Raw genomic sequence first — 25878 nt, 5'->3', positions numbered from 1 at the left:
ATTGTTTCCCCATCTATTTGCCATGAAGTGGTGGAACCAGATGCCATGATCTTAAGTTTTCTGAACATTGAGCTTTAAGCTAACTTTTTCACTCTCCTCTTTCACCCTCATTAAGTGGCCCTTTAGTTCTTTACTTTCTGCCATAAGGGTGGTGTCATCTGCATATCTGAGGTTATTGATATTTCTCCCGGCAATCTTGATTCCGGCTTGTGCTTCATCCAACCCGGCATTTTGCATGATGTATTCTGCATATAAGTTAAGCAGGGTGACAATATATACAGCCTTGACATACTCCTTTCCCAATTTGGAACCAGTCTGTTGTTCCATATCCAGTTCTAACTGTTGCTTCTTGACCTGCATACAGATTTCTCAGGAGGAAGGTAAGGTGGTCTGGTATTCCCATCTCTTAAAAGAATTTTCAACAGTTTACTGTGATCTACACAGTCAAAGGCTTTGACGTAAACAATAAAGCAGATGTTTTTCTGGAATTCTGTTGCTTTTTCAATGATCCAGCAGATGTTGGCAATTTGATCTCTGGTTCCTCTGCCTTTACCCTCGGTAAGGGAGCCCTCTAAGTGCCTGAAAAGGCAGAGCTACGGAGAAAGACTACCCAAAGAGGACTTCTTTTTCTCTTTTTTTTTTTTCAAAAAATATGGAACGCTTCACGAATTTGCGTGTCATCCTTGCGCAGGGGCCATGCTAATCTTCTCTGTATCGTTCCAATTTTAGTATATGTGCTGCCAAAGCGAGCACCAAAGAGGACTTCTGATTGCCAGCTACCAGAGGATTGAAAAAAAGACTCTGATATGGCCACAACTCCTGTGGCTGACGCAGTCCGTGTCCCTGCACACTTGGTGCTGCCAGGGTCCCCTGCACCACCTTCACAATCAACCCTCACTGGGGCAGAGCTGCCAAAGGCAAAAAAAGGTCTTGCGTCTATGTATGTGGGATCACTTGTCGTATCCAACTCTTTGTCATCCTGTGGACTGTGGCCTACCAAGCCTGTCAGGGGAGTTCTCCAGGCAAGAATACCGGAGTGTATCGGCCAATACTGGCTGCCATACCCTCCTAGAGCACTGTATTTCCTGTTGCCCTAGCTGCCAACTCCCGGGTACCTGGTGCTGCTAGAACCCCTGCAACCCAAGCAGCCGCACCACCTCCACACTTGGCCCTTGCTGGGGCAGACCCAAGTCCTCCAGGGCAGCCTCAGGAGCAAACCCCAGTGGATGACCCACCTGTAGAGGTGGAAATAAAACCACAATTGAAATCCAGGGGCAGTGTAGCTAAGGAAGAAGATCCAAAACCTTCCCACCAGCTATTTCAAGCTGCAGATTAAATCCACATGATCCACTAGGCAGACTGTCTATGGAATATACAAAAGAGTACTAAGAGCTCCCACAAAAGAAAACACGCTGGTTCTGAGAGCTGAGGACACAGAGGCAAGCACACACAGAAGCAGGACCAGATTGGAATCTGAGCTGCTCCCTCAGCAGGTCGTGACGAGCAGTGCTAGAGGGCACCCTAGTGAGGGGAGGTGGGCTGTGACTCCCAGCGAGGGAAAGGACCCTGACAGCCATGACCAGAAAAACAGTTTTTATGATGTTTTGACTTGCTCTGTAGTTTCAAGTTTTTTTCCTTCCTCCCCTCGCCCCGCCCCCAATGTAGCTGTTATTGGCACTGTGAAGTCTGATAAGCTTTTTAGTTTTTTTTTTTTAATGAACTTTTTATTGTTGCTATAAACCTCTGCCTCTACATTGGGCTTTTGCAGTTCTGTAGTTTTTTCTTTCCTTTTTTTCGATTTTTTAAAACCTATTACTTTTTCTACATTTATTCCTTTGTTAGCTCTTCCTACTGTTCTTTTCCCCTTGCAGTTAATCATTAATGTATATAAATCTTATCTACCTCTATTTAACTTTGCATATCTATTCTTTTTTTTCTTTCCTTTCCTCTCAACATATTTGTGAGTTTTGTTTTCATTGCTTTATTCCCTACTTGGCACCTTGCTTTAGTTTTGTTTTCCAGTCTGTGTTTTAGTTAGTTCTTAACTAGTAGATTAACTTTAGGTTTCCTTTGTTCGCCAGGTCAATCTATTGTACTTTATCTTTGTTGGACTGTTTTGATTTTGCTTATCAGTGTGTATGTGTGTATTCCGTTATTTTATATTATTATTGGCCTGATTTTGTAACTGCCATCTTTGTCTGGGGTTCATCTTTGGTTTCTAGTTTTTGGGTACTTGTTTTAATCTCACTTCATACCATAACAAACCACTTGTGGAATCTTCATTCCTGCCCAGAGATCAAGCCCTGAGCCTTTGGAGTGGAAGTACTGACTCCAAGACCCTAGACTACCAGAGAACTAACCCTAGGGAATATCAAATAGTGAGAACTCCTACAAAGGAAACTACTTGAATACAAGACCCAACATTACCCAACCACCAGTAGCACCCTGAAGGATGCCTCATCCAAACAACAAAGAAAACAAAAATACAAACCTAATCACCAGCAGACAGGATTACCACCTCACTCGACCTTGGCCATCACAGGAAAAATTTAAAAATCTCAGCACAAATCTCACCCTATCTGAAGCTTACACAAACCACTGCACCAACCTTGGCAGGGCAGAAACCAAAAGGAACAAAGAATTCAACCTTGAAGCCTCGGAAAAGGAGACCTCATACACAGTAAGTTTAAAAAACAAAATAATGAAAGGGCAGAGAAACAAAGCTAGAAACACCTAAGTCCAAATAAATGAAGAGGAAATCGGCAAACTACCTGAAAAAGAATTCAGAATGATAGTAAAGATGATCAAAAACCTTGAAAACAGAATGGAGAAAATGCAAAAATCAATTAACAAAGACCTAGAAGAATTAAAGAATAAACATACAAACACCACAATTACTGAAATTAAAAATACTCTAGAAGGAATCAACAGCAGAATACATGAAGCAGAAGAACGGATCAGGGAGCTGGAATACAAAACGATGGAAATAACTTCTGAAGAGGAGAATAAAGTAAAAAGAATGAAAAGAACTGAGGACAGTCTCAGAGACCTCTGGGACAGTATCAAATGCACCAACATTAGAAATATAGAGATCCCAGAAGAAGAGAAAAAGAAACGGTATGAGAAAAGATTATAGTTGAAAATTTCCCCAACATGGAAAAGGAAATAGTCAATCAAGTCCAAGAGGCACAAAGAGTCCCATACAGGCTAAACCCAAGGAGAAACATGCCAAGACACATACTAATCAAACTAAGATTAAACACACAAAGAAACAATATTAAAAGCAGCAAGGAAAAAGCAACAAGCAACATACAATGGAAACCCCATATGATTAACAGCTGATCTTTCAGCAGAAACTCTGCAGGCCAGAAGGGAATGGCAGGATATATTTAAAGTACTGAAAGGGAAAAATCTACAACCAAGATTGCTGTACCCGGCAAGGATCTCATTCAAAATTGATGGAGAAATCAAAAGCTTTTCAGACAAGCAAAAGTTAAGAGAATTCAGTACTACCAAACCAGATTTACAACAAATGTTAATGGGACTTATAGAGTCAAGAAATATAAGAAAATATAAGAAAAAACCTACAAAATCAAACCCCAAACAATTAAGAAAATGGCAATAGGAACATATAAATCAATAACTACTTTAAATGTAAACAGATTAAATGCTCCAACCAAAAGACACAGACTGGCTGAATGCATACAAATATATATATGCTGTCTACAAGACACCCACTTCAGACCTAGACACATACAGACTGAAAGTGAGAGGGAAAAATACATTCCATGCAAACGGAAAGCAAAAGAAAGCTGGAGAAGCAATCCTCATATCAGACAAAACAAACCTGAAAATAAAAAATATTACAAGAGATAAGGAAAGATACTACATAATGATCAAGGGATCAATCCAAGAGGAAGACATAACAATTGTAAATATCTATGCACCCAACATAGGAGCACCTCAATACATAAGACAAACACTAACAGACATAAAGGGAGAAACTGACAGTAACCCAATAATGGTAGGAGACTTTAACACCCCACTCACACCAATGCACAGATCATCAAAACAGAAAATTAATAAGGAAACACAAATCCTAAATGATATATTAGATGAGATGGATCTCACTGAAATCTTCAGGACATTCCATCCAAATGCAGGAGAATACACCTTCTTCTCAAGTGCACATGGAACATTCTCCAGGATAGACCACATCTTGGGTCACAAATCAAACCTCAGTAAATTTAAGACAACTGAAATTGTATCAAGCATCTTTTCCAGCCACAACGCCATGAGACTAGATATCAATTACAAGAAAAAAACTGTAAAAAACACAAACACATGCAGATGAAACAATACATTTGTAAATAACCAACAGGTTACTGAAGGAATCAAAAGGGAAATCAAAAAATTTCTAGAAAGAAATGACAATGAAAACATGACAAATCAAAACCTTTGGGATGCAGCAAAACCAGTTCTAAGAAGGAAGTTTATAGCAATACAATCCTCCCTCAAGAAACAAGAAAAATCTTGAATAGACAACCTAAATTAACACCTAAAACAATTGGAAAAAGAACCAAAAAACCCCCAAGTTAGCAGAAAGAAAGAAATCATGAAGATCAGAGCAGAAATAAATGAAAAAGAAATGAAAGAAACAGCAGTAAATATTAATAAAACTAAAAGCTGGTTCTTTGAGAAGATAAACAAAACTGACAAACCTTTAGCCAGACTCATCCAGGAAAAAAGAGAAGAATCAAGTCAACAAAATTAGAAATGAAAAAGGAAAGGCTACAATAGACAATGGAAAAATACAAAGGATTATAAGAGACTATTATGAACAACTATATGGCAATAAAATGGACAGATTCATAGTAAAGTTCAATCTTCCAAGACTGAACCAAGAAGAAATAGAAATTATGAACCACCCAATGACAAGCACTGAAATTGAAGCTGTGATCAAAAATCTCCCCAAAAATCAAAAGCCCAGGAGCAGATGGCTTCACAGGAGAATTCTATCAACATGTAGAGAAGAGCTAATGCCTATCCTTCTAAAACTCTTCCAAAAAATTGCAGCGGAAGGAATACTTCCAAACTCATTCTACAAGACCACCATCACCCTGATACCAAAATCAGACAAAGACAACACACACAAAAAAGAAAACTACAGGCCAATATCACTGATGAACATACATGAAAAAATCCTCAACAAAATTTTAGCAATTAAAAAGCTCATACACCATATTCAAGTTGGGTTTATTCCAGGGATGCAAGGATTCTTCAATATGTGCAAATCAATCAGTGTGATACACCATATTAACAAACTGAAAGATAAAAACCATACAATAATCTCAATAGATGTACAAAAAGCCCTTAACAAAATTCAGCACCCATTTATGATTAAAACTCTTCAAAAAATGGGCACAGAAGGAACCTACCTCAACACAGTAAAGACCATATATCATAAGCCTACAGCAAACAGTATTCTCAATGGTGAAAAACTGAAAGCATTCCCCCTAAGATCGGGAGGAAGACTAGGGTATCCAATTTTCACCACTATTATTCAACATAGTTCTGCAAGTCCTAGCTACAGCAGAGAAGAAAAAGAAATAAAAGGAATCCAGATCAGAAAAGAAGTAAAGCTCTGTTTGCAGATGACATGATACTGTACGTAGAAAACCCTAAAGACACTATCAGAAATGTCCTAGAGCTAATCAGTGAATCTAGCAAAATCACAGGATACACAATCAATACACAGGTATCATTTGCATTTCTATATACTAACGATGAAAAATCAGAAAAAGAAATTAAGGAATCAATCCCATTCACCATTACAACAGAAAGAATAAAACATCTAGGAATAAACTTACCTAAGAAGACAAAAGTGGAGAAGGAAGTGGCAACCCACTCCAGTATTCTTGCCTAGAGAATCCTGTGGACAGAGGAGCCTGGCGGGCTGCTGTCCATAGGGTCGCATAGAGTCAGACATGACTGAAGCGACCTAGCATGCATGCATGCGTCGGAGAAGGCAATGGCAACCCACTCCAGTGTTCTTGCCTGGAGAATCCCAGGGACGGAGGAGCCTGGTGGGCTGCCGTCTGTGGGGTCGCACAGAGTCGGATGACTGAAGCGACAGCTGTAGCAGCAGCAGCGCCACAAGGTGAAAACAGAGGTCACCAACTACCAACCCCCAAAGGGCTCCACTTCCACTTAAACCAAGCTCATGCGCGTTATGTCTGAGCTTTTTTTTATTTTTGTCTTCATTCATATCTGGGTAGTTTTCCCTGCTTTCCAATAAAGTTCTTCTATGAGGGCGTAAAAAAAAAAAAAGACAAAAGAACTGTACACAGAAAATTATAAGACACTGATGAAAGAAATCAAAGACGACATAAACAGAGGGAGAGATATTCCATGTTCCTGGGTAGGAAGAATCAATATTGTGAAAATGACTATACTACTAAACACAATCTACAGAGTCAATGTGATCCCTATCAAATTACCAATGGCATTTTTCACAGACCTAGAACAAAACACTTCACAATTCACATGGAAACACAAAAGACCTCCAACAGCCAAAGCAGTCTTGAGAAAGAAGACTGGAGCTGGAGGAAGCAACCTTCCTGACTTCAGGTTATCTTACAAAGTTGCAGGCATCACGATAGTGTGGTACTGGGACAAAAACAGAAATACAGACCAATGGAACAAGACAGACAGCCCAGAAATAAACCCACACACCTACGGGTACCTTATCTTTGACAAAGGAGGCAAGAATATACAATGGGGCAAAGACAGCCTCTTCAATAAATGGTGCTGGGAAAACTGGACAGCTACTGTAAAACTGTAAAAGAATGAAATTAGAACACTTCCTAACACCATACACAAAGATCAACTCAAAATGGATTAAAGATCTAAATATAAGACCAGAAACTATAAAACTCTTAGAGGAAAACATATGCAGAACACTCGATGACATAAATCAAAGCAAGATCCTCTATGACCCACCTCCTAGAGTAATGGAAAAAAAAAACTAAAGCAAACAAGCAGGACCTGATTAAACTTAAAAGCTTTTGCACAGCAAATGAAACTATAAGCAAGGTGAAAGAAAAGACAACCCTCAGAATGGGAGAAAATAGCAAATGAAACAACTGACAAAGGATTAATTTCCAAAATATACAAGAGGCTCATACAACTCAATACCAGAAAAACAAACAACCCAATCAAAAAAGTAGGAAAAGACCTAAAAACACATTTCTCCAAAGAAGACATACAGATGGCTAACAAACACATGAAAAGAGCTCAACATCACTCATTATTAAAGTAATGCAAATCAAAACCACAATGAGATATCACCTCACACCAGTCAGAATGGCCATCATCAAAAAGTCTACAAACAATATATTCTGGAGAGGGTGCGGAGAAAAGGAACACTCTTGTGTTTTTGGTGGGAATGGAAATTGATACAGCCACTATGGAAGACAACATGGAGATTCCTTAAAAAACTAGAAATAAAACCACCATATGACCCAGCAATCCCACTCCTAGGCATATACCCTAGGAAAGTAAAATTGAAAAAGACACATGTATTCCATTGTTCACTGCAGCACTATATACAATAACTAGAACATGGAAGCAACCTAGATATCCACTGACAGATGAATGGATAAAGAAGCTGTAGTAGATATACCCAATGCAATAGTACTCAGCCATAAAAAGGAACACATTTGAGTCAGTTCTAATGAGGTGGATGAACCTAGAGCCCATTATACAGAGTGAAGTAAGTCAGAAAGAGAAAGATAAATATCATATACTAATGCATATATACAGAATCTAGAAAAATGGTACTGAAGAATTTATTTGCAGGGCAGCAATGGAGAAACAGACATAGAGAACAGACTCATGGACATGGGGGGAGGGGAGGAGAGGGTGAGACGTATGGCGAGAGTAACATGGAAACTCACACTACCATGTGTAACACAGATGGCCAACAGGAATTTGCTGCGTGTCTCAGGAAACTCAAACAGGGGCTCAGAATCAACCAAGAGGGGTGGGGTGGGGAGGGAGATTAAAAACAGAGGGGATATCTGTAAACCTATAGCTGATTCATGTTGAGGTCTGACAGAAAACAAAATTCTGTAAAGCAATTATTAGAAAGTAAATGAATTTTTTTTAAAAAAAGGTTACCAGGAATAAGTGCCACAAAGCAAATTCTCAAGTTATAAAAAGCACTGGTACTCTGAACAAACACATAAGAAATAAACCAAATTGATATAATACTCAAAATTCATTAAATGAAATGGTTCATTGACCTCGAACTTAACATTTTCATGGTGTTTATTATCTGTATTCTCCTAATATGCAAAGCACATGCAGTGAAGATTTCATTTTTGGCAATTTTCAGTCTTCAAGACCAGTGGTCTTAATCTTTGATTGGTTTTCTAAATTCTCCACAATATTTTTCAGATAATCTTCATCTTTTAAAAAATATACATAGAATTCTCTTTCCACTTGATGCAGCTTATCAGATGCCAAAAGTTTTCTTTTTGTCTTCACATCAGCAAAAATATCAGTAAGATGATGATTTAGTTTATTTAGCTGAGATTCAACTTGATGAAACTGCTCCGTTAGCTCCTAAAAGGAAAATAATAATGCTTTTTAATTCAAAATCTCTATTCATAACACCAATCATAAATCTTAAATGTAATTTACATAGGAAGAATCTAAATGATATAATGATTATTCCCACAACCTCAAAAATAAATGAACCTCAATTAAAAATCCATAGCAGGATTAATAAAAAGTCTATGTAAGATCCATTGAAACAACTTCTGTAGGCAAGTTTAAGTGATTCAAAGCAAATTCATACTCCCTGAAGGGTATTTGATATGTAAACTGTTGTGCATATTTATACATTCAACAAGTATTCTGAATGCCTACCTATACACCATGCACTGTTTTAGAGTCTACAGCTATAAAAATGAACACCAAAAAAAAAAAAAAGAACACCATTTCCTCCTTGGAACTTATCATTCTGCCAAAGTAATCAAACCTTGTTTTAGCCTAACCTGTTTACTCCAGACATCAGAGGTACTGAGAAAACCTTGAAATGAAGCAATTATCAATAAAAATAATTGTCTTAATCTGGATTTTTCTTTTTTTACACTGTTATAGAAGATGGAATTACATGTAACATTTAACAATCCTGATTTACCATGTAATTCTTCTCAAAAACCTAGACATTCTGGACCCCTCACATTTAATAATTGAAATTCCTCACTTCTTAACATTAAAAGCAGCTTAGGTTTTCTAACCATGCTTTCTACTCCTAAAATTTCTCAGCCAGTATTATCAAAGAAGTTCTCAGACAATCTGTAGCTATAACTACCCCTCAACCTTCGACCACTTCTCAGAATGATCCCCAGTATGGTAATCACCTGGTGCTTGCTATGAATAGCTACCTCACTCCACACTAAATCACTCTGCAACAAAGTCAGAAGCCACATTTCAACAGGCTCCCTGGTGATTCTAATGCACAAGTTCAAGAGTACTAGCTTTACACATGTCATAAATGCCAGCTCCAAAGAGCAGTACTTCTTAAACTACATTAAGAAAAAAAAATCAAGTAGTAGCCACAGTAAGTGGCCTCTGAGGAAAAACCCTGTAAACTGGAAAACAATGAGAAACATCTCACCTTTAATTTCAATACTAAAGATCTTAATAGTTACTAAAATAATACTACAAATACGTAAAAATATTCAACTTCATTAACAAAAATCCAAGTTAAAATTCATATGGATGACATTTTGTATCTCACTGGGCTAGGAAAAAACGTAAAATAATGATACCCAATGACATTACAGTAAAATCACCATATTTTAGGGATTCTAGAATGGATTCTTTCACACTTCAATATAACGGAAATCAATATGCACTGTGTAATTAAGAGCATCCTGTAACTGTTATTGACCAGACATTTGTAAGCAGCACTTTATCACACATATAATACCCCACACTGTAAGACTTGCAGGGTCTTAGTTCCCTAACCAGGGATCAGAGCCATGCCCCTGCACTGGAAGCACGGAGTCCTAACCACTGAACACCAGGGGATTCCAGCACCAGTTTTCTTTCCAATCCTTATTGTGGTTAAGAACACATAACATGAGATCTCCCCTCTTAACAAACTCAAGGGCACAACACTGCACTGTTACCTACTAGCACAACGTTATGTAGCAGACTGCTAGAACGTGTTCATGTTGCCTTAAGTGAACCTGATACCTACTGATTAACAACTCTCCATCACTGGCAACCACCAATGTACTCTGTGCTTCCAATGAGTCAATTTTAGATAGCCCACAGTAAGTGGAATCATGCACTGTTTCTTGGGACTAGCTTATTTTCACTTACCATAATCTCCCCAAGGTTCATTCATGTTGTGGTATTTTGCAGTTGTTTTTTAAGGCTGAATAATATTTCACTGTATGTATAAACTACTATATTTTCTTTTTTTATTCTGCCACAGATGGACTTTTGTTTTTTTCTACAGCTTAGCTATTACAAGTAGGGCTGCAATGAACATGTGAGCAGAGATATCTCTTTAATATCCTATTTTTATTTCCTCTGGATGCATACCCAGGAGGAGGATTACAGGATCATATAGTAGTTCTATTTTTAAATTCTTCAAGGAAATTCCATACTGTTTTCCACAGTAGCTTCATCATTTTGCATTCCCACCAAAAACGTACCAGGGTTCCAATGTCCCCACATCCTCACCAACACTACTCTTTTGGTTTTTTGATAATAGTCATAACAGGTGTAAAGCGATATCTCAACTGTGGCTTTGCTTTGCATTTCTCTGATAATTAGTGATGTCGAGCAACTACTCATAAACCTGTTGGCCATTTGTATATCTTCTTGAGAAAAGTCTATTCAAGTCCTTAGCCCATTTTAAAATTAGGTCATTTAGTTGCCTTTTCATACTGTTCATGGGGCAAGAATACTGGAGTGGTTTGTCATTCCCATTTCCAGTGGACCATATTTTGTCAGTCAAAGTAAAGAGAAACCAAAGAGCCTCTTGATAAGGGTGAAAGAGGAGAGTGAAAAAGCTGGCTTAAAACTCAATATTCAAAAAACTAAGATAAGGGCATAAGCCCCCATCACTTCATGGCAAATAGAAGAGGAAAAAATGGAAATTGACAGATTTTATTTTCTTGGGTTCCAAAAACACTGCAGATGGTGACCGCAGCCAAGAAATGGAAAGACTCTTGCTCCTTGGAAGGAAAGCTATGACAAACCTAGAGAGCACATTAAAAAGCAGAGACATCACGTGGCCGATCAAAGTCTACATAGTCAAAGCTATGGTTTTTCCAGTAGTCATGTACAGATGTGAGAGTTGGACCATAAAGAATGCTGAGTGTCGAAGAATTGATGCTTTCAAATTGAGGTGCTGGAGAAGACTCTTGAGAGTCCTTGGATAGCAAGGAGATTGAACAAGTCAATCCTAAAGGAAATCAACTGTGAATATTCATTGGAAGGATTGATGCTGAAACTATAGCTCCTATACTCTGGCCACCTGATGTGAAGAGCCGACTCACTGGAAAAGACCCTGATGCTGGAAAGATTAAGGGCAGGAGAAGTGGGAGACAGAGAATGAGATGGTTGGATAGCATCACTGACTCAATGGACATGAATTTAAGCAAATTCCAGGAGACAGCTAAGAGCCAGAGGAGCCTGGTGTGCTGTAGTCCACGGGGTTGCAGAGTCAGAAATGACTTACCAACTGAATACTAAGTTTTTTGCTATCACCAACACTGTTTATGTACAGTGTGGAAAAACACAAAAAATACTTTGAGTCAAGAAATAACATAGAAAGGGACACTGAATGTGGAGTTTCAGGAATACCTTAATCATTTTAACTGGCTTTTTCCTTTTAATGTATATTCCTAAGGGATATGATAAAAACCTATGTCTACCATACCTAAAAGATACCTAATAGGTATGAAATAAAAATTCTAAATAAGAAAGTACTGGGTCAGTATAAATGAAAAAGCTTTTTCTTTCTTAGAAACTCCTGAAATTATGGTATATTGTATGATAAATGGTGTCTAGTAGACATTCAAATAGCTGGTGACATCTGAAGTAGGTAAGCTCCTTTGAAAAGCAATATAGCAGTATTAAAAGCTAAAAAATAATGTGTATAACCCAAGAAACCTCGTAATTCTATAATATCTCTAAGAGTTCATCCAAATGGTGGACTAGTTACAGAAATTATGACACAGTAATTAAGTCAATAGAGTATTATAAACATTAAAAATTAAAATTATTGTAGCATGGAAATGTTCTATTTCATAATGCTAAATAAAAGGACAATATAAAAGATACAGAAGTAAAGGAAAAAAGCATCTACTTTGCAAATACTAACCAAAAGAAAAATAGCATAGGAATATTAATATCGGACAAAAGAAAATTAAGACAAAAAGCACAATACAGGGTCATTAGATAATGGCTAAACAGTTAAATCACTGCAATTTACATCTACCAGAATAATAATTCACTGCAATTTTAAACTTGGATGTAACTTATAAAATAGACTCAAATATAAATAAAACACTGACAGAACTACAATGAGAAATTTTCAAATCCACAATCATAGGATTTTTACATAATTATTTAAAAGATCAAGAAGACAGAATGAGTAATAGACTTTAAAAAACTAATCACAAATATCACTTCATATCCATGAGGATGACTACTACATACTTTTTTAAAAGAGAAAATAACAAGTATAGGTGAGGACATGTAGAAACTAGAACCCTGGTACAGTTGCTGGGTAATGTCAAGATTCTCTAAAAGTTAAACACAGGCTTACCATGATTCAGCATTCACTCGTAGGCATATACCCAAAAGGAATGAAAACAGGGACTCAAATACTTGTACACCACCACTCATAGCATTATATACAACAGATAAAAGGTGTAAACAACTCAAGTGTCTATGAACAGATGAACAGATAAACATAAAATGTGATGATAAAATACAGATGAACAGATAAAATGTGGCATATACACACAATAGAATATTCAGCACCAAAAAGGAATAAAATTTTCACACCTGATGCAATATGGATGATACTTAAGGATATTATGCTGAGATAAGCCAAAGACAAAAGGACAAATATTATTATATGATTCTACTTTTATAAGATACCTATAGTAGGCAAATTTATAGAGACAGAAAATGGAATAGAGATTACCAGGGATGGGGAAAAGAAGGAATGGAGAATTAATATTTAACAGGCACAGAGTCTAGCCCATGTGGGATGAGAAAAAAGTTCTGGAAGTAAATGGTGACATGGCTGCATGACACTGCAAATGTTCTTAATATCATCATAATTGCACACATTAAAATGGTTAAAATTATAAATTTTACATTTTGAATATTTTATAATAAAAAATTATTTAAAAAACTAATCATAAGCTGTCTTATTTCAAGAAAAGATAAGCTAGTTATTCAGATCAATTCTCCCATAGGAAAAAATGTAAAAAGTGAAATGAAGTATTTTAAAGAGTCAAACAAAACAAAATCTTCCTAGGACTTTGCTGGTGATGCAGTGATTAAAAAACCTGCCTTACAATGCAGGGGACGCAGATTCTGTGTTGCCTGGTCAGGGAACTAAGATCCCACACGCCATGGGGCAACTAGAAAGTCCATGCCACAACTAAAGAGCCTCTGCTCACCGCAACTAGGGAAAGCCCACGCACCACAGAAGACCCAGCCAACCACAACAACAACAACAAACAAAACCCCAAGGCTTCCTAAAAGCAACAAAGAGATAATAAGACTTCAAAAGACTACAAATCCATAAAACAATGCAGACTGGTAAGAGCGCCCAGAAGCTGCTTTACTCAATCGCTAATCTTGAAAAAACAGAATCCATGATTCCTGAGACTGACAAGATGAGTGGTAAAGTGCAAGGTCCATAGAAGAAAGGAAGTCAAACAGCAGACTGTCTTTGTAATAAGCTAAGGACACCAAAAAATCATAAGATCAGGATGGCCAGAGCAGGAAGAGCCCTTGGTTAGAATCACAGTCCAGACAGGAATCATCTGTTGTTGTTCACTCAGTCATGTCAAATTCCTTGCAACCCAAACGACTGAAGCATGCCAGGCTTCCCTGTCCTTCACCATCTCCCAGAGCTTACTCAAACTCATGTCCATTGAGTCGGTGATGCCATCCAACCATCTCGTCCTCCAAAACAGACTTTGAACCCAGCTTATGGTTCAGAACTGGTAGTGCTCTTAATATCTAAGCGAATATACATGAAGGCAAAAGACATTTAAGGAGGGTCTTTTATGTATTTTAATGTATGAGGGTCCTTTCACCAGAAAGATACTGATTTTAAATTTGGATGCCTCAATAAGTGGTAATGGGACAATTTGGTTATTCATGGGGAAAAAATAAGAATAAAATTAGAATTCTACTTCTCATGTCATAAACTCCTGGTGGATTAAAGAACTGAACTAGAACATCATAAACGTTTCAGATAAAGTAAAAGGGACTGTCATTACTATGTTAAGGGCAAACTTTCACAAGATATAAAAAACGGCAAACCATAAGAGTGATAAATTACATCAAAATTGAAATCTTAAAAAAAAAAAAAAAAAAACAAAAAACTAACAGGTAACAATAAAAAAAAAAAAAAAAAGATACACATAGGGAGCAAACATATGCAACACACACCACTGACAAATGACTGGCATTGGAAATATGTAAAAGAGCTCCTACCCAAAAGGGACTCAACCTCCATGATCATCAGAGAAATGCAAATTATAACCTCAACAGGATGCTATTTTATATCTATGCAGAGTGAGAAAAAATTATAAATGCAAATAGCACTCTGTGATGAAAAAAATATGGTAAAAGAGCATCTCTTAAAACACTGCTGGTACAATATGGTACAACCAGTTCTAAAATCAGTTTGCTGTATAATGTAAAACAGAACCTGTTATTCAGCAATTCCACTCCTATGTGATGTGAGAGAGAGAGAGAGACATGCATCTATAAGACATGCAACAAGGCTATCCATAGCTGTATGATCTACAACAGCAAAAACTGGAAATAATCTAAACGTCTTGTCAACAGAACAGGTAATTAAATTGTGGAATTTCACATAAGGGAATATCAACTATACAAAAGAGAAAACTATAAATGAACTACTATAAATGAGCTAAGTTTTACAAATATCCACATGGATGAAACCCAAAATCATATTAAGAAACAAGCAAGTTACTGAAAAATATACATAATAAAATCTATATAAAGTTCAGAAACATACAAAACTAAATAACACAGTCTGTATTACAAATATAAGAAAGCAAATGACAAAACTTAGCATAGTAGTTCCTCCCTAAAAAACGAGAGGGAAATGCTATTAGAAGGATCATGATATTACTAAGGGTACACAGAATTTTAAAGATATAAGAGCAATCCTCCATGTGTTAAAATAGGTGAAAAAACTACAGGCATGGTTTTTTTTTCTTCATTCTTACCATAAACATTACTATCCTTTCATATCTGAAATATTTAATAAATTTTAAAAACTTTGACCAAAACTATTTGAAAAATATATTTATATGTGAATAAATATGAGATATAAAAATGCTACTATCAGAGAAACGGGGTGATATTTTCTTCATGTTAACATTTTCTTTAGTATCTTTTACAATGAACATTATTTTTTTTAAGCATTTTTAATTATCATCGTAAGCACCTACCTGATCACTAAGCAAAAGCTGATTTCCTCCTTGATACAAAGCTTCACAAAGCATGTTCACATCATTGTTTAGTTTGGACAGAAAGGAAGAATGTTCTTGAGTAGATACTGCCAACTGCTCTTGTACCAAAGAAACATCCTGTTTTAACTTCTCAGCTACTTCTTCCAGGTTTCCATGGGTTATAAACAATTCTTTTTTCTTATTCTCTCCTTCTAAAAGTTGATAAAGCCTCAAATGTGGAAATAAAAATTAGAAAAAATTCTTAAGTCAGTATAGTTTTCAAAATTATAACCCACTATATTGGGACATCTTTGGGGAAAGCTAACAATTTGTAAATATTAATCAAACAATTAAAAACTTTCCAACTACAATACTATCTCATTACAGAAATACATATTCTAATTATTCTATCTGAATCCCCAGTTTTCCTTTCTTCCAAGTTTTAGACATAAAATTCTTTTTGACTTTAACTGCCATTAACCTACTTCAATTAAAGTAACATTTCAGAGAGACCACCCTAGAAAACACTTCCTTCACAGAACACAACTATGATGTAGAGAAACCACAAAGAACTTGAAACAGAAGACTTAGGTCTGAGTTCTGGCTGTCATGTAAGACGTAAGTCAAATCAATCTTTGAGATTTAATTTTCACATCTTAACATCTACCTAATTTTAAAGGACTGTGGTAGACTTAAAAGAGAAAAATTGAAAATACAAGCTACATAAATATTAATAGTAAACTTGCTACTCCAGTCATGTCCACATTTTCTTGACAAATTAAATTTCTAATGAGGCTATTTTAATACTTCAAACATTAATGGCAGAAAAATCCTACAGTACAAAAGGAAAATGTGAGGCAGCACCTTCTACACATATATGACAAAAAGTATCTGCTCTTTTTCTTAGGTCTTCCTAAAACTGGTTCAAAATGGAAAGTAGTTAAAGTGTTAAGTCACTCAGTTGTGTCCAACTCTTCGTGACTCCATGCACAGTAGCCTGCCAAGTTCCTCTGTCCATGGAATTCACCAGGCAAGAATATGGGAGTGGGAAGCCATTCCCATCTCCAAGGGATTTTCTGGACCCAGGGATCGAACCCAGGTCTCCTGCACTGCAGGCAGATTCTTTACCATCTCAGCCCCAAGGAAGCCTCAAACCAATTCAAGTCCAAGGCTAATTCTGTTCTTGTGCAATGTGACTACACAATTTCAGGGGGCACCATTGACACAGAATCATGATGTCAATGACACCTTCTAAAACTGTGCAATGACATAGCTCTATCCATGCCCTTCATTTCATTAATAAGAATAAAAAGTATCAGATGTTTTTCTTCTAGTCTAGAGAAAAAGCAGCAGTAGAATCCAGATTTTTGAGTCCTTTTACTACTTTAGCCACTCAATTTCAGTATCTCCATACCATTAATTGCTCAGACATCCAGAAGAGACCAGAAGCTAGCAGTCATTCTTACTGATTCACCTGACCAGATGCAAAAATGAAGTCTTGTCTCCTCTCTACCGCTGCCTTCTCCAAATGTAATCAATTCTCTGCTCAGCAATACTTGCTATACACCAAGCTGTATTCAAACTTCCTGCTGGAGTTAGCCTCCTGCCCCAAACCTAAAAGCATCTAAATAATAGCATCCAAACATGAATAAAGGTCTTGTATTGTATATTTTCAATTCTCCAAACCATCCACCTCACCTCTAAACCAGCTACTTCTAGATCTAACATAAATGCAAAAGGTTAGCCCTCAATTTTAAAAAATTTAAAAAAAAATAAAATTAACTGAGGAATTGGAAAAAAAACTAAAAGAAACATAGACCCATGTAACAGAAAGGCAGAAGAATCCAAAAGCCAAAAATGAAGTGCAAAGAACTTTTAAACTTTCACAAACCTTAGTTCAAATTCTAGTACTTTACAAAAACAAATAGAAAAATAATTACTCACTAAAGAAACAAAGAAACCTACCTATGAGTAGAAGAATCCTTGGTATCAATGGTATTCCGTGGATTTATCTGCTGAGATACTGATGGGTCTGTTAGCATTTCTAATCGTTGGTGGAACATCAAATTACTTTGATTAAGTAGGTGAACCAAGTTTTCCAGCTGACGATATATGTCCCAATGCTTTCTCAATTCAATTTCATATGATAAATGAAGAAGATCAAATGATGCCTTTTGCTTTATCAACTGATTTAAAACGAACTCTTGTCTTGCTGTGTAATAGTCTTGTTTAGCAATCTGTCGATCAAAATCTCCCTTTACAACTGGCATATTCAATAACTGGGCATTCTCTTTTACCACAGCAGGCAAAATTTTGTCTTTTATATGAGTGATTTGTTCTTCAAGTTTCAGAATTTCACTGTTCAAGCTAGAAATTTTAGCATCCAAATTATCTTTGCCAAGAGCCTACACAAACAAAACAATTACATTTCAAATTGTAAATACAAAGTAGGAATAGTTTTAAAATTATTTTCACTTTCCATCTTAGTTTATGAGATAACACACTAATAGAAACTGGTTTCAAATTAACAAAAGCCAAAATCACAGTTTAACATGGCACAGTGAAGATGAAACCAAGGGTAAAGCCATTATGAATTGCTAAATTTTAATGCTATTACTACTATGTAAACTACTATACACATAAATGGCTACCAAAACAGAGATCTTGTCAGATTTGTCTTAAAAAAAAAAATCACCCTTTATGACACTGCTTACCAAACGCTAATATATGCTATTTATGCTTTTCTTAAAATAATCTCAGGAGCTCTTCTCCCACCTTCCTTCTTGACTTTAGAACCTCTACAGAATGACAGGACTTCATACAACATTCTGAAGTTTGTGACAATTATCGGTATTTAGCTTCAGAAAAACTGTTCTTTTTACTCAACTATCTACTGGTTACATGACCAGGAAAGCAAGCTACCCAGGAGTGCAGGTAGATATCTTTAATACATCTGTACATTCTTAAAAAATAATCAAGAGTTTCAATCCACTGAACTGGATTTCTAATTTCGTTAGCACCATCCTCTGGTCAGAGCAAATAAGGCATAACAGCAATAAGGCTCTTTACTCATTAATCATAAAAAAGGCAATGTCAGCCTTATCTGTGTATGAACCAACAAAGAATGCAAGTACTTTTGAAAGTGAGCTAGATAAGGTGGTTGGGTTATAACTACTATTTCTGCCCTCCACTAAGATCTATTTGTGTGAAACAATAACACATACCATAACTAAACAGTGAACAGAAAGTAAGAAAAAGAAAATGTAATTACTTATTACATCCCCCTTTCTAAAATACTTTACTATCAGTGTGTGTTAGTCGCTCAGTCCTGTCCGACTCTTTGCAACTCCATAGACTATAGCCCACCAGCTCCTCCTATGGAATTCTCCAGGCAAGAACACTGGAGTGGGTTGCCATTCCCTTCTCCAGGGGATCTCCCAATATTATTTCATAATTAACAACAACTTAAATATGAATTCAGTCTCATTTCTCATACTTACCTTGCTAGTGAGGCTATGAAGATTCTCCTCTGCCCACTTTATACTTGACTTCAGGCTCAAATTATTTGCTTTCAAGTGAATTAACTGATGTTGAGCACAAATGTATGCCAGCTGCAGCCTAGCCATTTCTAGCCGGCTCTCCTCAAGAACTTCTTGATTATCACAAACAGATGGTGCCTGCATATCTAAAAGTTGAAAATTTTCTTCATTTGAACTTTCGACTACTTCATGTATACCCTGAAAGAACTGTTTTTTGGTATATAAGGTTAATGCTGCCGTACTTTGCTCTTCTTGGCTTAGATAGTTTTGCAATGAAAGCTGAGATAAAAACACCAGTGGATTTGTTCCTTGACCCAAATTAGATCGTCTGAAAAACGTCATTAACTTGGCAACTCCATCAGTAAGAGTGTGAAGTTCATTACTGATCTTAGTATTTGTAGCATTTAGAATTCCTTGACTCTGTTTCAGCTTTTTATTGGTTTCTTCTTCTTTAGCCTTTAACCTCAGAGATTTGTGACTAGTTACTGAAGCCATCAACTGGCATTTATTACGTCGCTGAATTTTTAGGTTCTTTAATTTCTGCAGAGTTTGAATCTCATCCTCTAATTTCTCTAGCTCTTTGTCATTCAATGTGGGTGTCTTCAAATCAGAAGCTTTACAAGTTTTAAGAACTTCATCCAATGCTGCTCCTTCTAGGATGGGCTTGCCTGATTTTTGAAGAATGCCAAAAGCTTCCAATTCCTCTTCAGACAATACGTTCTGTTCATTCACATTCTCACAAAACCACTTCAAAAATGGTTCATTTTCAACAAACAACCAGTCAAAATCTTCCCCATTAAGACTATCAGCTTTGGGATAACCAATTTTTTTTAATGTTTCCACAAAATCTTTTCCACAGCTCATGGTTTAACTACCCGGTATTTTGTAACTGATAAGGCTTTAATGGTGTTGATATTTAAAAAATAAGTCCAACTACATACAAAACTAATTTTATGTTAAATCCATAGAGAAGGGGCAAAAATATTTTTAGAATCTATAATAATTTATCCTAGAGGGGAAAAAAAAACCAAGTATTAGACCACAAATAAGGCGATTCTATCTTTTAAAGTATTATACAGATAAATGTCACAAGATATTTGGGAACTATCTAACCCAGAGATTGTTGTAGCTGAAAAGTCTGACAAAGAGAAATAATTAGAGTATTACTCAGAACACTGAAACTGTAATGAAAGGCTAATTAACAAGAAAATGTTATTTTTTCCAAAGGTAACATGGTTTAAGATACATTTTATACATCAGCAATTCAGTTTTTAATTCAAAACAGATGGATCTAAATATATCCACGCCATCACGTGACTAAGCAATCTCTTTTCCCTGTCCTTTCCGAGAACACAGAAATAAATATGGTCAGAGTTTGAGGAAGAGTCAACTGAATATTTACCTGAATGACTCAGTCAGCAGCCGCATTCACGCAGGAAGCAAAGTCAGACACGACCAACCTAGTGCAGAGAAAACCAGGTTTAAGAACCACCCCCGACCTGAAAAGAACCAAAGGACTGAGCAGTCCTTAAATAAAGGTATGTCAGGCGTTGGTTATTTTCAGCAAAGCGACCACTGAAAAATCCACGCTGCGAACTCCAGCGAAGGGAACAAGAGGTTCAGAGGAGGGACCCAGTAATCTGCGGCACTCTGTGATTCTGTCATTCAGCGATGAACGATCGGTGCGCGTCAATAAAATATTCGTCCACAGAGGCGGCCCAGTCGGCGCGACAACAAACTGCACAAACCTTAAGCGGGTCAATTCCTAAAGGAAATCAGTGCTGAATAGTCACTGGGAGGACTGATGTTGAAGCTGAAACTCCAACACTTTGGCCACCTGATGCGACGAGCTGACTCATTGGAAAAGACCCTGATGCTGGGAGGGATTGGGGGCAGGAGGAGAAGGGGAGACAGAGAATGAGATGGTTGGATGGCATCACCAACTCGATGGACACGAGTCTGAGTAAACTCCGGGAGTTGGTTGAAGGACAGGGAATACTGGCGTGCTGCAGTCCATGGGGTCGCAAAGAGTCGGACACGACTGAGTGACTAAACTGAACTAAGTGGGTGCCGGCCGGCCAGCGGGGCTGGAGTGTGCCCCTCGCGTCGCAGCAGAGCCTCCAGGGCCCAGCGGCCTGGGGCCCCGGGAGCCGCGCCCCCCGCCACAGCCCACCCTCACTGGAGACCCCGTTTCCGGCCGTGCCCCTCGCCTCGAAGACCCCACTAGAGCCCGGCCCCCCGCCGGCACTGGAGTCCCCAGTCTTCCGCTGCGCCCCCTCGCCTCTCCCGGCACCGAGCCCCTGGCCCCTCCAGCCGCCCCCCTGGACCGCATTGGAGCCCTCAGTCTCCCGCCGCTGCGCCCCTCGTCCCTCCGGCCGCCCCCCGACCGCACTGGAGTCCCCAGACTCTCCGGTCACTCCCCCAGTCCCCTCCTCCTGAGGACCGCGACTGCGCTGCGCGGGAAACTACTCGCGCGCCTGAAAGACGTCCCCAGGAGCACCCGGAAAGAAGACGCAGCCGCTGACCCGCGCCGCTCCCACCGTCCCACCGCCCGCCTGAGAGACCTGCGAGTCCAGCGCCGCTCACCTCAGGAAGCTCGGCTCGCACCCCTCAGAAGCCCGCCGCCGCCGCCGCCGCCGCCCAGCCTTGCAAGGCCTCACGGGAGGGCCGCTCCCGCGCGCGCGCGCAAAAGACCAAGACCCGGCCGCTGGCGACCGCCTGCGCAGGCGCAATATCAGAAGAGGCGGGGCCCCGAGCCTGACGTCTACCAGCAGGGAGAGAGCTGATTGGCTCTCTGCCTCAAGCGGTCGGCAGTGCACGCAGAGCTCCGTCCGCCTCCTCTGAGGAGCCGGTGTTCCGTCGCAGCCTCGTCAGGTCGGGAGCGCGCAGCAGAGCCAGCTCCGCCCTGTCGCCCGCCCGCCTGGTGGCCAGGGCGTCCGGTCCTCCGCGGGCCCCCGGGCCGCGCTGCCGTCCGCTGCCGCAGGAGTGAGCGTGGACGAAGTCGCCGAGGAGACTTCTCGCCTCTTAGTCTCTTGTGACGAACGCTGTTTTCCAGGAGCACTTCGTTCCCAAGCCTTCTCTTCACCGGACAATCCCATCTTCAACATAGGACTATTTAAAAAGTCGAAACTGTTTGACTCGTGGAGTGGGTGTGTGTCAAGATGGAGCACGGGTTTTAAAGCAGGATGCCAGAAACGGAGGGTGTGTAGTCGGCGAGAGGAGCAGGGCTCGAATGAGACCTCCACGTTGGAGGAAATCTGGTGGACACCACACAGTCCAGTGAAGCAAAACTTTGAGGTTACCACTTGTATCGGACAGAATGTGTTTGCATCTCTACCTGACACAAATAATTTTGTTTTACTTACCAATCTTCTGCAAATTAACATATCAATGAGCAAGGCTGGGGCCCTGGTCATTACGACCCCATCAGTACTCCGCAACCCCCAGCATCAAATGGCCCTAAGGTGGCTTGTTCGATAACGTCCTAGTCTAACGTGACATTGGCAGGGCAGAAATCTCTTCAGATAACTTTTCTTAATATTGTTTAAGAAGAGAAGGAATAATGTTCCAGGGCAGATACCATGAATTTTAATCTGGACTTGAACCTACTTATTAATTCTTCGTTTGTTCTACTTTTTGATCCTCCTCTTCTAAAAAGACAATAGAACCCAAAATGGTTGGGAAAAGCATTACAGGAGAAAAAAACTCGCAGAGCGGTGCCCGGCCTGAACGCAGGGGCCTGGACCCGGCAAGAGAGGGTCCGGTTGACAAACTGGGAGGCGGGGTTAGACACACCCCCCCCATCGGCGGGGGGAGACCGGGAAGACCCCACCCAGCCGTGGGGATGGGGCGGGGAGAGGCGTTGGGCCGCCTTACCCCGAGGAGGTGGAGGCTTTGGAGGCAGTGCCTTCAAGAAATTCTGCTGAAGAGGCAGAGATTGAGGGAGAGCAAGAGAAAGCAGCAGAACAGGAGACTAGGAGGGTGGGGATGCAACGCTGGGGGAGGGTTAGGGTTTTAAGATGGGAGGAACTTGGGGATATTTATAGACTGGGAGGAGGAACTCAAGAGGAGACCGAAGCAGAGACGCAGAAAGAAAAGGGCTGCTCTCTAGAAAGATCCCTGGGAAACTGGAGGGTGAGACCCCAGCTCGCTGATCTGAACTAGAACCTTGCTTTTCTGAGTGACTCCTGAGTCCTTCCCTGGGCCCACAAATCCCCCACATGACTTGGAACTGCTGACCTTAGTCATTTGTTTGAAAGATGTTCCTGGTGCCAAAAAACATTAAACTATAAAGTAAAAATCACAATGGTATTAGCCCACTGAGTACAAATGAAAATACTATAGGTTTAACTATTCAGACTCAAGAGTTTCCCTTGGAAACTTGACTTATTAGGGCATTTCTGTACTTGAGGTTGCATTTGGAATTTACGAAAGCAAGTGTGTTACACTTAACTTCCAGGACAAGCTTTCTTTCCTCCAATCAAAACATTTGGGGTTTTAAGGGGGACTTAGGGAGTCAAAGTGGAGAAGGAAATGGCAACCCACTCCAGTGTTCTTGCCTGGAGAATCCCAGGGACGGGGTAGCCTGGTGGGCTGACATCTGTGGGGTCACACGGAGTCGGACACAACTGAAGTGACTTAGCAGCAGCAGGGAGTCAAAGAGGAGGGCATGGCAACCCACTCCAGTATTCTTGCCTTGAAGAAGCGGCGTGGACAGCAGAGGCTGGTGGGCTACATACAGTCCATGGGGTGGCAGAGAGTCAGACACGACTGAGTGACTTAAGCACACAGCACAGGGGGTCAGAAGGTGAAGGGAACCGGGAATGACTCTTCCCTGAGAAAGTCTGAGACCCAGCTGGACTAAACAGACCAAAACACAGCTGTGTTTGTTGTTTCCTTCCTTCCGATGAAAATCTTTTTTTCTCCTGTTGATATTAAAATGTGTTTTAGGTTTCGGACAACTTCTGAGAGGCGTCAGACTGCAGTCTGATGTTGAAGGTCGTCTCTTCTCAGATGTAGTTTTCGGTGATGGTGGCGGGACTCCACCCTCTGAGTGGGAAGTGACACAGTGTGAGAAGCTCCGTCCTGCAGTCACAAAAGTGACACAGGTGGCAAGAGACAGAGGCAGGGGATGTCCCATGTGGAGAGAGAGCCTGGCAGCCAGAGGGCGGGTCTGGATGAGTGACTGCATCCAGCTGCCCCGTCCCGGCCAGAACACCATCCGTGTGCCCTACACTGTGGGGCTGGGGCGGGTGGGAGGAGAACCAGCTTGTCCTCCACCACTCTGACAATCACGTGACAGAGGGGGGAACTCAGTCCTCAAACTTCCCAGTGGGTGGGGTGAGGTGCTGACCAAGACGACCCCAGGCAGGAGCTGGTGGAGGTGGGGGTGGGGCACCAGGGGCCTGGGGCGCGGGTTGGGGTCCCATAAAGGGCATCAGGACAGGCTGAGGAGGCAGGAGGCAACGAGGAAGGAGTGGGTGAGAGCCACTGCGGACTACATGGGCAAGAGGCATAATCCCACTGACGTTCTGCAGAGATCCCGCCAGGGCTGGTGTGGCCCGCAGGCCTGGCCTGGCGAGGAGCTGGGAAAGGGGAGAAGTGACCAGCCTGAGTAACCAGCTTAGACAAGCACCGATCTGGGCGGCCAAATCGCAGCCATAAAAACGTGACAGGAAGACCGACTTTCCAGAGTCACGACCAAGCTGTGAACAGGGGAGCGCAGAGGGACGGAGCGGGGCCGGGGTGGGCTCGGGCTGAGCCGAAGGCACAGGAGTGGATGGGGAGAGTGCAGGCAGCCAGGTTTAATCCTGGAGGTGATGGGGGCAGCAAGACCTCCTGAGGCTGTTCTGGCCTCCGAGGAGAGCACGGGCAGGTGGCCCGCCTGGGTGGGGGGTGTGGGGGGCTGGCTGTAAACCGGGCCTGGAGTGGGCTCAAGGCATGCGGCGGTGGAGGCTTCCCAGAGGGCTAGGGTCGGGTCACAGGGCAGCACCTTCCAGCAGGTGACCTGAGAAAGGCAGGTGCCCTGCCTGAGACCCGGCTTCCTGTCTGTGAGACAGGCCGGGGGAGGACCTGGGTGCTAATCCCCTGAGCGTTCATGCCCTCAGTAAAAGGTGGAACACCTTCCCAGTGGTCCTGTGGTTAGGACCACACTTCCCACGCCGGGGGTGCAGGTTCAGTCTCTAGTCGGGGAACTAAGATGCCACATGCTGTGTGGCTCAACCAAAAAAATTAAGAATTAAAAAAAAAAGTGGTGGTGATTTAAACTCACAGTAATATTTGGAGTTCAGATACCCGCATTTACATTCAAGACCAAGTGCTGGTGGCTCAAGGCCCCAGCTGTGTTCCCGGCAGGGTTCTCGTCTCGCCTAGAGGTGCCCCCAGGGACTCACCCAGTACAAGAGGCTGGAGTACTGCTTCTGCCGGGACGAGGCCGGGGGGGGGGGGGGGGGGGGGGGGGGGGAAGGGAGGAGGAACTCGAGTCCCCACGGGTCCCTCCAGATCCTCTCCCACAGGTGGGGGGCACCTGCCCACAGACCTCAGGGAGCCGCCTCGCTGGCCTCACACCCCCA

At 40.6% G+C, this 25878-nt stretch overlaps 1 protein-coding gene and 1 non-coding gene across 2 annotated transcripts; both read right to left on the bottom strand.

The window, feature by feature from the left end:
• Positions 1-646: 646 nt before the first annotated feature.
• On the bottom strand, positions 647-753 carry LOC122428528. Its single transcript, XR_006265747.1, has one exon. It is a non-coding gene; the product is annotated as a U6 spliceosomal RNA (small nuclear RNA).
• Positions 754-8313: 7560 nt separating this feature from the next.
• On the bottom strand, positions 8314-21982 carry HAUS3 (HAUS augmin like complex subunit 3). Its single transcript, XM_043447913.1, has 6 exons — positions 21893-21982; positions 20709-20766; positions 19268-20315; positions 17733-18172; positions 15768-15996; positions 8314-8628 (listed from the first exon to the last, which is right to left on the bottom strand). The coding sequence occupies exons 3-6, from the start codon at positions 20168-20170 to the stop codon at positions 8395-8397; spliced, it is 1806 nt and encodes a 601-aa protein (XP_043303848.1). The 5' UTR covers positions 20171-20315; positions 20709-20766; positions 21893-21982; the 3' UTR covers positions 8314-8394.
• Between the last annotated feature and the right edge of the window lie 3896 nt (positions 21983-25878).

This window comes from Cervus canadensis, chromosome 26 (genome assembly GCF_019320065.1).
Source record: "Cervus canadensis isolate Bull #8, Minnesota chromosome 26, ASM1932006v1, whole genome shotgun sequence".
In the NCBI taxonomy this organism is placed as follows: Eukaryota; Metazoa; Chordata; class Mammalia; order Artiodactyla; family Cervidae; genus Cervus; species Cervus canadensis.
The sequence above is the reverse complement of the archived record's forward strand: the minus strand, read 5'-3'. Positions and strand labels throughout refer to the sequence as shown.

Coding starts and splice junctions, on each gene's coding strand:
- HAUS3 (XM_043447913.1), bottom strand. CDS start 20,170: ATGAGCTGTGGAAAAGATTTTGTGGAAACATTAAAAAAAATTGGTTAT. Junction 18,173..19,267: donor TTCATAGCCTCACTAGCAAG/GTAAGTATGAGA, acceptor TTGTTTGTGTAG/GCTCTTGGCAAAGATAATTT. Junction 8,629..15,767: donor AGCTTTTGCTTAGTGATCAG/GTAGGTGCTTAC, acceptor TTTTCCTTTTAG/GAGCTAACGGAGCAGTTTCA.